The sequence below is a fragment of the Triturus cristatus genome, chromosome 9, assembly GCF_964204655.1.
Source record: "Triturus cristatus chromosome 9, aTriCri1.1, whole genome shotgun sequence".
NCBI lineage: Eukaryota > Metazoa > Chordata > Amphibia > Caudata > Salamandridae > Triturus > Triturus cristatus.
In genome coordinates this window covers 323,381,406-323,396,293 of record NC_140592.1, presented here as the reverse complement: position 1 = coordinate 323,396,293, position 14,888 = coordinate 323,381,406, and the positions used below count along the sequence as shown (strand labels likewise).

The 14,888-nt window shown below is 41.6% G+C and overlaps 1 protein-coding gene across 2 annotated transcripts in view; it reads right to left on the bottom strand.

Moving 5' to 3' along the window:
• Nucleotides 1-14,888, bottom strand: part of MST1 (macrophage stimulating 1) — a 272,117-nt gene that overhangs the window by 23,283 nt on the left and 233,946 nt on the right. For both annotated transcript variants that reach the window (XM_085625043.1, XM_085625044.1), the window contains exons 14-15: nt 7,585-7,696; nt 5,096-5,173 (exon numbers count right to left, since the gene is read on the bottom strand). In XM_085625043.1, coding sequence (XP_085481169.1) covers nt 5,096-5,173; nt 7,585-7,696 — 190 coding nt within the window. The remainder of the gene's footprint in view (nt 1-5,095; nt 5,174-7,584; nt 7,697-14,888) is intronic.

The window sequence follows — 14,888 nt, the reverse complement described above, 5'->3', positions numbered from 1 at the left end:
CTCTGTAACTACTGAACAGATTTACACCATTTTAAAAAAAGAGTTACCTTTTTGCTTAACAGCAAATTCCGTTCAGCAGTTCGGGCTGTAGCAGTGTCTAAAATTTCCTACGGAAATTAACATGGGGAAAATGTGTTTTGGGATCCCGCTTTTTTCTCGGCCCCTGCTTGATGGTTCACCCTGAAACTTTCAAGACAAGCGCTGACCAGAGTGGGTCATTTGTTTTGAAGATTTTGCAAAATTTCGTCAACCAGCACCAAAGATATTGGCAAAAGAAAAAACAAGGTCCTAAGTATAATACTGGTGACCGCCAGTAGGTTATGTGTGTATATAGGTTATGGGTGAAACGCGTTGATGTTACACCTCGTTCATCAAAATAAAGACTGAGTGCCCAATTTTTACTTCGGAGTGCTGGATGTTTATTTCGTAGAAGAAATACACCTATATTTGTATATATATTTATATATATATATATATATATTTGTATATTTGTATGTATATATATATATATATATATATATATATATATATATATATATATTCACTTAAAAAACCATAGGTTTCACACGTTATAGTTAGCTGGACATTTCACTCGTAAAAAACCAATGAAAATCCCCCGTTATAGTTAGTGCAGGCAACTATAACTCACGCGACCGCAATCCTCTGCTGATGACGTCAGATATTACATCACTGTATTTAGACACTTATTTACCCATGTCTTCATCCATTAATCTTTAGCTATACATATATTACAAATCTTTATTCTTCAGAAAGACACATATGTCATCAGTGATGTAATATCTGACGTCATCAGCAGAGGATTGCGGTCGCGTGAGTTATAGTTGCCTGCACTAACTATAACAGGGGAATTTCATTGGTTTTTTACGAGTGAAATGTCCAGCTAACTATAACATGTGTGAAACCTATGGTTTTTTAAGTTAATTTGCAAGGTTTTTTAAATGCTAATTCGTAACTATAACGTGTGTGAAACCTATGGTTTTTTCAGTGAATTTCAAAGGTTTTTTAAATGCTAATTTATGTATGTATTTTTTATTTTTTTGATGGGATTTTTAGCGTGCGCGCACGGTGCGCGAGCCTCGCTTATTTCCCGCGAAAAAATTTTAAAACTTTTTTTACGTGTGTTTTTTCAGCGTGCGCGCACTCCGCGATTTTTCGAAAAAGAAATAAAATCTTTTTTTTGCCCTTGGGGGTCCTTCTGGGACCCCCTGACAAAGGCTAGGGGGTCAGGAACTGTCCACCCTGCCCCCTTTTCACGTTCTCCACCTTTGTTTTTCACCCCCTCAGACTGCGAGAGACAAAATGGCGGCCGACACTTCCTGGTTTCGACCGATTCGAATGTTTACTGACATCTAACAACCAATCAGAATTGCGCTCGCGCACGGCAGGGTGCGCGCACGGTGCGCGCGTATAGATATTTATATGCTTTTAAATGCTATTTTCTCAGGAAATACTGAACAGATTTACACGAGACCTTCAAAAAGCACTTCCTTGACCAAATTTCACGTAATTCACGTAATTCTGTTCAGCCGTTCGGGCTGTACCTTCGACTAAAGGTCCTATGGAAAAATGCATGGGGAAAACGCGTTTTGGGACCCCCCCTTTTTCTCGGCCCCCGCTTGACGAATCACCCCGAGACTTTCAGGGTAGGAGCTGAACGGAGCGCCCCATTTGTTTTGAAAATTTCGCGAGAATTCGTCAACCGGCGCCAAAGTTATTCAAAATAGAATTTTGAGATTACCTATGGAAACTGGGTTGTAAGTATAACTATCTACTGGCGACCGGCAGTAGATTATATATATATATATATATATATATATATATATATATTTCATTTATATATTACCTACTGGCGGTCGCCGGTAGGTAGTTATAGCTAGGACCTATTTTCGATAGGAAATCCGCAACATCTATTTCCAATAACTTTGGCACCGGTCAACGAAACTTTGCGAAATTCTCATATATATCTCCACCCCCATAACAGGTTCCTCCACTCACCCACAGCTGAACCGCTTATGGTCCCTTGTTACAAGCAATCAAAATGCTCAACATATAGGTATTATCCCTCTGAACTTCAAAAAAGATGGCAAGCATACTTGCAAGTGCAACGTTGAACAATGTGACAGCAGCATACGTATGACACCGCCAGGAATGCTAAATCATAGAATGCCACAATAGCAAAAATGGCATCATTCTTGCAAGAGCACCATGAAGTACATGCCCCGAGGTGGTAGTTTCCCTTCATAAGCAGAGAAAACCAGACTAATCTTGGGTTTTGCTTCTCAGGGCTTTACTGTTGTGGATGACGGGATTTAAGAGTTCTAGATAGTTTATAATTGAAGATTCTGACATATCACAAGTTCTGCTCGTCTTTCAATTAGGTTGATATATAAAGCCTCTAAATCTGCTAACACTAACCTATGTGTAGGCATAGCTAAAACCATGTTGAATTAAATTTTACAAAAATAGTTTTGATCCAATACAGCTACTTACTATTTAAAAGAGCAAAGCAAGACAATGACTGACTCCATAATGGCCCTTATATATGCTCACTCAGACAATCTGGGAGAGACTGTATGTGGCCAGGAGTGCATGTAGCTCTTGGTGGCAGCTGCTAAGAGAAAGGCAGCCATGTAGTCAACAGGTGGCTGCATAGGTTCTGCAGCCAACTGTTAATGCACCATGTGCTGCAGAGGGATGGTGCAGACAACTGTTTAGCTTCTGAGACATGTGGCCCCTGACTGCCCCCCAGGGAGAGACAGTGAGGAATAACAGAATGCAGGTGAGGAAAGCTTTGTGGGGGGGATGGAGATTCATGCCTCATTTAAGCACAAACAGGTAGGCACATGAAGATTCAGTAGCACCTCCACTTTAGCCACCTCTGCCCTGGGTACGGAAATGCGTCAATGCATAAAGTTAACTTGCTCAAACGAGTTTATAGTGCAGTTTAATGAAGCACACGCAATTTAAATCAATCAACACATTCTGGACAAGTAGTACAATAAACATGACAGATTTCTTGTGTTGTCTTCTATAGTCGTACTTTATTTCTTCCGATAGACCTTCCTTTAGCCGACACATGTTTCGTCATCTTTGGGAGGTATCCCCATGACTTCGTCAGGGCTAATGTCACTGATATGCTTCAGCAGTCTGCCCTCCTGCATGGTATGAGTAAACCGACGCGGGAGGTCAACAGTACTTGATGCCTCTTACTATTGTCCTGAATCGACATGCGATGATACCACAGAATAAATAAATGTTGTGTCTGGTCCAAAATGGTATTTGCTCTAAGGGTGTGTTCTACAGACGCTTGGGAAGTTGTCACCAATGGTGCAGAATCCAAAGGAACAGCACTAGTCGGTGTGCAGTAATGGCAGCTCTGTATACTGCCAATGGTGTGTTGTACAAACAGCCGGTACGGATGATTGCTCCGTCTTCGGCGCGAGACGGCTGTTCCTTTGGAGTCTGCACAATTGGGGACAACTTCCCAACCGTCAGTAGAACACACCCTTGGCAGTATATATTGCAGCCATTTCGCAGATTGATTAGTGCAGTTCCCTTGGATTCTGCACCATTAGAGCAAATACCATTTTGCGCCGGACACCACATTTATTTATTCAGTGGTATCATCGCATGTCGATTCAGGACAATAGTAAGAGGCATAAAATACTGCTGACCTCCCATGTCGGTTTACTCATGTCATGCAGGAGGTCTGACTGCTGAATCATATCAGTGACATTAGCCCTGACGAAGTCGTGGGGATACATCCCAAAGACGACGAAACACGTCTTGGCTAAAAGAAGATCTATCGAAAGAAATGAACGACAATAGAAGACAAGACAAGAAATCTCTCATTTTTATTGTACTACTTGTCCAGAATGTGTTGATTGATTTAAATTGCATGTGCTTCATGAAGTCAGGCATTGCTATTCAATCTTAGGATTGAACCAAGGGGAGTAGGGTGTATCTTCCCATCTTTGAATGCACTGTGGGCTAAAACCTGTTCTTGTACACCTATAGGGGATGACTATATGAGCACTTGATACCTCACAAACACCTGATCGTGCAATTATAGTGTCCAGAGCACCCTGGTGGCCTGTCATGCAGTTCAAGTCTGTATGCTGTTCCTGTCCTTGCCGATGGGAGTCTATAATGTGCAAACTTACTAGCTAGTTCTTCCCCCATTGTGAAATACATTGGCGCTACCCCACCATTTGCAGTCCCTGCGTTAACTGCGGCTTGCTGCTTTTTCTGCTTGATTTTCAAGTATGGTTGTTCTGCTGCTTGTAATGCCCATGTGCTGTTGCCTATTTACCACTGCCCCACATTACCTTTGTGCTATCCATGCACCTGATGTATAGTAATGCATCTGGCTCTTGTGGTGCTCTCTATCGGAGTTCTAACAAATATTGCTCCTCCCTTAGATGCTCGTTTGTGTTGGCAGTCAACAGTAGCCCGTGTCTGCTCCTGCCTCTGATGCCTCCTGTCTGTGGTGCATATGTCCCACTGTCCCTGTAATTCTTGGTGCTGATGCATAAGGCTATCAAAACAGGGGAGAGAGAGACATTATTCCCACGTTTCCTTCCTTTTTTATGGCCCTTAGCTTGTGGTGCATAATTTATTTATAGATTTTGAATGTCACGAGTCCTCTTTATTAGCAATGAGGCACTTACCACCGATATACAAATGGATAATGGCAATATCCTTTCCCAGGCTGAAGGATATGTTTTTTTAGTTAGAAACAGGTGCTTGTGTGATGTGGTACTCTCTGTGAAATGTATGATCAGGCCGCACAAAATCTTCTCGCATACCTTTAGATCTCCCTGGTTGTAATACATGTGTGCCTCTCTTTCCCATTTCTAGTTCCTGACATTTTTTCTGTCTAGCCTACACCCAGAGTCTTAAGATTCAAAGGCATAAGAAAGTCAATTGATTTAATTATACATCATTCAAAAAGAAAATTGCTCTACACAGTAAGGATATCATTTTGTATTCTCGGGGACCTCTTCAGATCCATCAGCAAAGCAGCCCAATGAAAATAACGAGCCTAAGCCTTTGTAATATACAGCAACTTTACCAAGATGAGAAACACTGTCGAGTGCTGATGACCCAATTTTCCTGGACTAGGGAACCACCGCAAAAGTGCTCTCCATTCCTACAAGGAAGAGAAAGCAAAAAAGGCATCAAGCCATATCAGAGGAAATTTAAGAGAGATTAAAGATGTACATAAAAGGCAGACATAATATACATGGATGACACTTACTCAAAACCACAGTGAGTTTAACCCTGCAGATGGCTTGATGGGTTGAGTGTCAAACATGATAAGAAAACAGTTAAAGCAACATTGGCTAATGTTCAATGTATTTAAGTATAATCATTTAGCTGTGTCACATGTCTCCAAGTTAATACTGGTTCTAAGTACCATTGATCAGAATTTTATAAACACCAAATCTTGGGGAAACCTAGGTGTCGTGCCTTGCACTTTGCCCAATTGAAAGCCTAGTACAGGACATAACATGTAGTCAAAGCAAAATTTGTATGCTAAGTTCGGCTGAATTAAGAGAAAAAAATATGCAAGATATGGCGTTAGTTTCAGAATTCCACATCAAAGGGGCAGGGCAATTTTTGTGTGAACAGCAGTTTGCCTATTCTGGTTTTATTGTGACCCTTTGAGGATCAACTTCCTAGGACCCAGCTGATTTCTCAAATTTTCATTCTGATACCTGAAGCAGAGAAGGTAGACCAGACAGTTTGGTTATGCATGCAAGCAGTAGCTGCTATTTACCCTCCATGGCTCCTACACTGTACATTCAATGGCTCAGACTGCTTCACAACCCCAAGTGGGACGAGATTACTGCAGGCGCTCAGACCACTTAATCTCTGGCTGGAACCCAAATATACAGTTGTGGGTCACAACTTTGGGCCCTTTCAGAGCACAAAGCTCCCTAAAGTGGATGATCAAGCAGAGAGGGTGCTGTGCGGGTAGATTCAAATTTGTGGCAAAATGTGGCAGAGCTTGCTACAGCGTTACTGTTTAGAACATTAGGGGCCAGATGTACGACCACTGAATTTTGCGACTCGTAAAATGCGACAAATGGTGAATCGCAATTTGCGAGTCACAAAATTCAATGTAAAACAGTGTCTCAGACACTGTTTGCGATTCCCGATGGGGGTCGCAAATTGATTGCCTCATGAATTTTAATGAGGCTTTCGCCAGTTTGCGACCCCATTGGGAATGGCTGGCACTCCCAGGGATGGTGGCCTGCTGGGGTCAGCAGACCACCATGTCTGGGACTGCTTTGTCAAAGCAATTTTTTTTAAATGCAGCCCGTTCTCCTTAAAGGAAAGCGGGATGCATTTAAAAAAGAAAGATGAACTTTTCATTTTCATTTTTTTAAGGGCAGGCAGTGGTCCCTGGGACCACTGCCTGCTCTTAAAAAAAAATATTTGCTCTTCCGTTCACAATGGGGAAGGGGAAGACAATGAGATGGAGAGGGAGGTTGTATTGGGGGGGAGAGTATGAGGCAACAAGATTGAGAAAGGGGACGAGGCACAAAGGGAGAAAGTTCAACAAGCAAAAGAGAAGCAGAAAGGCCTAGCGACAGAGGAAAAAGTATAGAAAGAGTGGAGAAAACAAAAAGGATGTGCAATAAGAAAATAAGGGGAAGGGAGGAAAGAAAGAGAGACAAGGAAAGAAGAGAAGCAGAAAGGCCTAAGAACAGAGGAAGGAGGATAGAAAGAGTGGAGAAAACGAAAAGAATGTGCGATTAGAAAATAAAGGGAGGGGAGGAAAGAAAGATAAACATTGGCAAGGAAAGAAGAGATGCAGAAAGGCCTAAGAACAGAGGAAGGAGGATAGAAAGAGTGGAGAAAAAGAAAAGAATGTGCGATTAGAAAATAAGGGGAGGGGAGGAAAGAAAGATAAACATTGGCAAGGAAAGATAGCAAGGCAGAGGCAGGAAGAAAAGGAGTTTGGCAAATTTCACTTCCATCCGGTGGAGTCAGGATCTTACCTCCACCAAATCAAAAGGAAGTCAAACAACCAGTGAGTCTTTTGGAGGCAAATCGAAGGAAAAGTCAAGGGTCACCACAAACTCCCAATAGAACCATCAGACTCTGCCTCCCACCATCATGAGTCATCAAAGACTCACTGCCACCCTTTCAATGACCGAGACAAAGTCTCAGCCCTATTCCATTAAGAGTTCTGAAAAAGGGGCTCAATATGCCACTCAGAAGGACACAAGACATAGGATGACCCCCCCAATCTTGCGTGAAGGAGGCAGGTAGCTTGGGCGCTGCTCTTAATCTTATGGGGTAAGACTGGGAAGTCCATTTGGAATTAGCAATACAGTGTGAATAGCAGTTTAAAAAGAAGAAGTTTTTACTACCTAGGTACTACAACGCACGATAAAAGGATGCTTGCGTTTTATTGAATCTTACAGCACTATGTGCTCTGCTATTGATGGTTTTTCTGTCTATCAGGTGCATGTTTATAGTTTCTGGCAGAAGACAAATTTAGCTTGTGACGATTGCAGTCAATATAAGTTGAATTGTATTAATGCTTACCTGTTGCGAAGGCTAACAGTCCAGGGGGAGTTTCCGGGTAGACCACCAACAATCCGTGCCTTGCGCTGAACTCTATCATCTCTCTTCCCACAAGAATCAAATGTCACATTTTCTAAAAGTGAAACAAAGTATATTAGTCTGCAACAAATGCCACAAAACAGTTGCACAAAAGAGGAATAAAAGAGAAACACGTACCCAAAAACCTAAGGAGCAATTACACTGTAGCATTACATATTTAATACATAAAGAGTAGACACTTTTTCATATCTTGAGAAAATGTTCGAGGACTCGCAAGTGAAATGAAAAACACTGTATAAATACCAATCCAAAACATTGTGGCAGGCTGTTGTTGTAGTATAGATATTTGTTACTCCCTCTTAACAGATGTAGCTTAATGACCTTGTCTACCTGCACACATTTGCCCAGGGCAAGGGTAGTTCATGTTTAAGCTGTGTTTTGGGCATGACAGACCCAGGAAGCTGTAAATTCCAACAAGAGACAACAAGGAACTCATTGCTGACTGACATTTAGGATGTTGCATTCGGCACCTAGAGAAAATCACTGACAACAATGCTATGCTATAATTTACTATTTCAATGTGCAGGAGAAGCATACCTCACAACTATGCCTCTTTATCTGGAGACTTTTGTGAGTGAGACCCACAACTGGTAATAGGAAGTCCAATTGTTTCCAATATACAGAGATTAGACTTTCATTCACCCTTCTTCAACCACTAGCTTGTTTAAGCCAGCCCCTTTTAGATGAGTGTACATCTCTTTCTCTTCAAGCTACTGGCTTTTTGGCACATCATTGTACAGCATAGTAAATGGCTTAATTGAAATTTGCAGAGTGACTATTTTACCTCAGAAAAGTACACTATTTCCTCACACCTAATATCCAGTTTAATTATTTATCAGAAACATAAAGTATGTACAGAAAGTAATGTTTTTCTGTTTATTTTTTCACTTCCGCTGAGTTTCTTTTAATGCTTTTGAAAAGACTCGAATGTGAGAGCTATTGCCTTTCCTTTTTTTGCCTATCAGGACAGCCTGACGCTAAGATGGCCTTTGAAAATCTTTGAAAGATCTGAGCTTCTTTAATTTATTTTTATTTAATCATTCAGTGTTGTTGCTGGGTTAGAGGAATTTGATGGTCAGCTCTCCTACTGCCCCTCCCACTGCAGCCCATAAACAGCAGAAACGAGTAACAAAAATGGGGCCTCACAGCAAGGCCACCTTCATGACTGACATTCTTCTATTTCTATCTCATAGAAAAAAAATCAGGACTATACTGAATGTGCCTACACTAAAAGACCTTTCTTCACAAGGAAACCAAGACAGGACTATAATCAAGTCTAACTTTCATTTAACTTGGTCTGGAGCCTTCATTATAGTCCTCCTTTGATTTCTATGTGAAACTGAATTAAAATACCAAGCAATCCTTCATTATAGAATAACTTTCCTTTCTACCTCACAGAAATAAAAGCAGGGATATAACTGGTTGAATAGTGAGTGAGCCTCCACTATAGCCATCTTCTGTTTCTAAGACAAATTCAACTGTTGACTGTCAGATATGTTACTCATCATGGTTTTGTTGTCCTTTCAATGCTCTCTCAAAAATACATTGCAATCCTTCCTCAACTAGTTAAATATCAAGTTCATTTAATTTGAGTGTGCCTTTTGTACATTTGACCATCCATAGGCACTGTGTACATCAATCATGGAAGGGTTGAAGTGACCTACCCTAAGATTTAACAAGTTGTATGCCTTATGTAATGGCGATTACCTGGAAAGCCAAAATGTGGACAGTTTAACTATTTTGAGAAATGCTGTATGAAATTAAGGAAAAGCGGTGTGTGCTGCAGGCACAGTATGATGTAGTAATGACAAAATATGTTGAGTAGGATACATTCCTGATGAAGGAGCTGGTCTTTTAAATGCACTGAACACATCAACCCATTCACAAAATTTTATAAATATCTACATAAATGAAAAATAAAGCGTAAGAGGATTCATGAAGTTAGATGAAAGGGTGTATGGAGACTCAACTGAAAAATACAATGAACTCAATGGAATACAGTTATAATGTTTGTTGCCTGACAGACACTGGCTTACTGCATGCTAGTGTGGCTCAGTGCAAACCATCTTTAGTAGATGTTCATCATCATCCTACATTGGATCAATCAAACCTATTTGAGAGTAAATGCTTCTAAAACACAATTATGGATAATAGATAATTATTGCATGACTTGCAGCCAGATCTATCCAAATTCTGGGCTGGTAACTCTGTTTTCCAGGTCAAGCAAAAATGTGCACATTTTGGGGGGAGGGTGCTTTTTGATCAACAGCCAAGTAAATAACATAATTAAGTCCTCCAACTAAACCTTAAAGATGCTTCTCAAGATTGGTCAGTAGTTATCCCAAGAAGATACACTCACAATTGACAGAGTGGTTATAGGTTTTAAAGTCTACTACGCTAACCCTTTGCTGAAAGTGACTTCTAAAACCAACATGAATAAGTTGCAAGTTTATCAAAATTCAGAAGTAAGAATGGTTATTGATTTACGAAAGGATTAACATTTCATTATGTTGCCGAAAAAGTCACTGGTTGCCTGTAGAGGCTAGAAATCAATTTAAGACACTTAACTAATAAGTCATTATTGAAATGGTTCTGAAATAAATATATTTTACCACCTCTATGGGTACAGTAAGATGCTGAGATGAGTTGGGAAGCATGTTATGGCCCCACCTACATTTGCTAGGAAAAATATATTTTCTGGTGCTTGTAAGTAATTTGTGGCATGCCTTCTGTGATGAGCAGCTTAATCAGTTTCCATCTGTCCAGAAAGCTTTAAAACATATTTGCTTTGTTTGAATTGGAAGGTTTCTGATGCTATTCAATCTTGAAGATGATGAGCACACATGTTGCCCATTAGGACAATTTGGGTAAAAAAATAAAAAATAAAACAAAGCTGAATAAGGCTGAAGAGGTTAACCAGTTAGAGGACTAAATTGGGAGATCACCACAAAGGAGTATGGTCACTTTTGCTCTTACAAAATGGCAGATGGCGACTGGTGAACCAGTTTGGCCCGCTCTTGAAGGTCTTAGGACCACATTGGCACAGTCGCCTCCCTCAGACTTGGACTGTGGGATAAGGGTGCAGGGGTGCTTTGAAGCGTTTTGGTGACCTGGTGAAGACGGGAAACAAGGCAGCAGCGACACTCTCGGTGCTGGCCTAGTGGATCCTGACATCCCTCGACAGTTGGGCTTGCTTTCTGCTGTTGGAGTCTGAACTGGACCACCAACAAGTCTTGATTGCTGCATCTGGCCAGCTCCTGGAAGTCGTGGCATCTCCAAACTTAGTAAGGAGACGGATCTAGTCTCATGGAGCACAAAGACCTTCTCCTGTAATGCTGCTCCTGCGGCGAGCCCGATGGTTAGCAACACGGGGGACCGGTAGATGCTTTGCTGTACCTGCAGATGCAGGGGAGCAGCTTCTCTACTCCAAGGGAAATCGTTCTCGGTTGCGGAGGTGCTGGGCAGTCCTCCAAGGCTTTTGGGGAGGGTGTCTTGCTCTTGGCTAAGTCGGTTGCAGTGATTGTTTAAGTGCAAGCAGCCTGGCAGAGTTTGGCACCAATCATTGGTGCAGGGGTTTTACTCTCTTCGGTCCTTTTTCTTGCTTCCGAGTTCCCAGTAGTTGAATCCAATTTCCTGGTGTCTGAGGGTCCCCTTAATACTCAATTTAGGTTTGTTAAGGGGAGTGAAGGGTCGTAGCCAAAGGCCTACCTACCCCTAAGGTCACTGTGGAAAATAATTGCTGTTAGCATGAGCTGAAGCCATCTTGTTTGCAGCATCTATTTTGTTACCCTTGTGATTCTGCTGTCTTCACTGTTGCCTGCTTTTCTATTCTGCTCGAGTCATCAACCTTAGTTAACTTCTTCTGTACTGAGCCAGAGCAATGTATGAGCTCAGAAAGGCCTGTACCTGCTAGAATGCACCTGTTTGAGAATGTAACTGTCTATCATATCCTACTGATGTAAGCAGTTCTATTTCCCCTCCCACTTTGCTGACTAAGTGATATCCATCTGCCCATGTTAGTCAATAGTTATTCCTGTGTAGGCCTGTACCTTCTATTTGTAACTACATGCTTACTCTGCAACAAACTGTGTATAAAAGGCCCATGGTTTCTGTATTCCATGTACTACCTCCTACAGCGCCTGAGTGTGTTGTATTCGAAGTAGTCCCACTCATGAGTGATTAATAAACTTGTTATTTTAAATTTCAGCTTCAGTGTCAATCTCTATTTTGTTTGTCTAAGGACCCATGGACAGATAAGGGTGACCCCTAAAAATACACATTTCCACCGTTTGGCGCCCAATGTGGGACTCATCGGAGACGCAGGAGTGGTCTTGACGGAGGAATGGAATCTTACTGGGGAGACGTCCTGCATGAGGAGAGCTTTTGTCTTTGAAGACCGAAGAGCTTTTCCGGTTTTCCCGATTTGACCCTCCAGGTGGTGGCCGGTCCCGACTGAGATCTCCTTTGGTGCAAGTTTTGCAGTGACCATTAGGTCGACCAAGAGATTGGCAGTTGGAGGTTGGAGACTTTTGTTTGGTAAGGTCGCTGAAGCGACACTCTTGATTTTGGATTTGCTTGGCCAAAATTCTGGTTTTGTTTGTTTGTTTATTGCAATAAATAAAGGCAGGTAATGTGGAGATTTTTCTCTACTTTGATATATCTGGGATAAGTAATATTTTACACATTTGGTAGCATGCCTGTTCCGAGCACACTTCGTAGGTTGTGTTGCTGTCTTGGTGGTACCAAAATGGATTTAGAAAGTAGTCAGCTGGCTCCCCTAGAGGGGACACCTAATCAATACATGTATATTAAATATAGTATTTCTTCCATAATGTATAGTAGACTGTGGAACAAATATACGAAAAAGGATCCTGATCTACGATGGCCAGTAAATGGGTCATTTGATTTTTAAAAAGATTCAGTATGTTGAGCAATGTCTGTTTAAACTAAAGAGTCGACAAGATATGTTTGATTGTGTATGAATGTGGGAGAAAGAAGTGCATGAGAGAGTGAGGAAAGAAGAAGCTATAGCAGAAAAAGAACAGCGAAAAACAATATATAAAAAAGCACTGGAATTGAAAAATAAGGAGATGAAGGAAATAAAGGAAAAAGAAGATACGGAGAGTCGTTTAGAGGTAACTGGCCAGTACCCTTTTAGGTGCCCCAGTTATCCCATAGTTAATAAACCTCAAGATGATTCTATTTTGTTAGATCGACCTCCACCCCGTATAAATTCCCTAGTGCCCCTGAGAATGAAGGTTCTGATAAAGAGCATTTGTCTTCAGAAGAAAAAGATGAAGATAAGCAGGACGGGCGGAAGACTCGCTCTACTTTGACTACTGAGTGCAAGGCCACTCTTAGATCCGCTGCTTGTAAAGCAGCTCGTGGGAGTGCCTCCACCCCAGAACTCATAGCAATGGACAGATTTAGAGCAGTTATATGTTGTAGAGACGTTTACTTGGGAAGTAATACTCAGTTTTAGAAAATATTCTGATGATTTAGAGCCCTCTGATATAAATTCTAATTATAAACAATTAAGTGATGGCACCTTTCTTCCTTCACAGGTGCCTGATCTAATTAGGCGAGTGGTTAAATTGCGCACTGACACGTTCCGTCTGCGAGAGGAGAAAAAAGCAGCTGGCAAAACTACAACTGAACAAACAGTTCAGACCTCCTAGCGACAAGATGGAGCCGAGGGGACAGATAAAAATACTAGTGATATTGAAGTTACTATCAAACCCATGCGTGAAGCAGCACCTCTGTATGTTCCCCCAAAGGGAGCATGAACAAATGAATATAAAGATTCAGATGATGCAAAGGGATATTTTGTTTATAATTGGGTCTACACTCCTTGGAGTAGAGCAGAAGTTATGGCTCTTAAAGCTGCTTTGCCCGGCCTACGGAAAAACCCGGGCGCTTTTTATGAAGAAGTGGAAGGAGCTATTAGCTCCTGTACTATGACTGCCAGATATTGACTTTTTTTGGACTTATGTTGCCCCCTGATATGTGGAGATCAATTCGGAAGGTAGATGATAATATAGCCTATGGTGCTACTTGGGTGCATTTAGAGCAAATAGATGCGGCTAGAGAGCCTGCGCAGAAACCACAACAGGTGATATTAGATCTTCCCAAAGCTATTGTGATTACATTGAAAACTCTTTTACCCCCTACGAAAATAGATTGTACTACATTAGTGTCTTGTAAACAGAAAGCGGATGAGTCAGTTTCTGATTTCTTTACACGATTTGAAGAGACATCCCATGATTTTAGTTGCCAGTCATTGACAGATGACACGGGTAAGCATCTGTTCGTCGACAAATTTGACGCGAACATGTTGCCAGAAATAGCTAGTCGCCTAAAGGCCAGCGAGAGTTCATGGACTACGTCTTCCCCACTCTCCCTTTTGACTATGGCTCAGTATTATGAGCGACAGGAATTAGAAGAAAAAGGCAGGGAGGATAAAAAGGTTAAGGATCTAAAAACGAAAGTTGGCTCAAGTCTATGGTCCCTCATTTAGAGGTGGTGGTAGTGGTGGACATGCAATGTAACGCCCTGGTTTACCCCCTTTCCCTCAAGCAACTTTGTCTTCTGGTCAGTGTGCTTATTGTAAAGAAATTGGACATTGGCGTGCTGCGTGCCCCGTTTTGCAAGGTCATCAGTATCAGCGGGGTAGAGGAAGTATGAGAAGCCGCCCAGGGAACACAGGAAATAGGTAAGGCATGGATAAGTGTACCAGAATTTAGGCAGTTGAACACAATCCAAATTCTTTTAATACCTTTGATAGACGAAACCAATACCAAATGTCTGATTATTCGGCTGATGGTCCTAAGGATTCTGATTATGCATAGGAATGACTAGGATGGGGTACGGAACCAGTTGAGGTCCCAGTAGATCAGAGGGGTCCCTATGTCAATGTAAACATCTTGGGTTTTACTGATCACTTTCTGGTTGATACAGGAGCTACTCGTAGTGCTCTTTCTAAACAATTGGTTCCTAGGGCTCCCCTGTCTGGCACAATGATAACATCGATAGGGTTCGATGGGACACCTACACTTAGCCCACTGTCACAGCCACTTGCATTTAGTCTTGATAAATTCACTGCAACATGTCCATTTCTGCTTTCCTCTAACACGCCGGATAACATTGTGGGTATCGATATGCTTAAACATTTTCGTGCTACAATACGTTGTTTCCCAGAAGGTGTGCGTGTCATTCTAAACGATAAC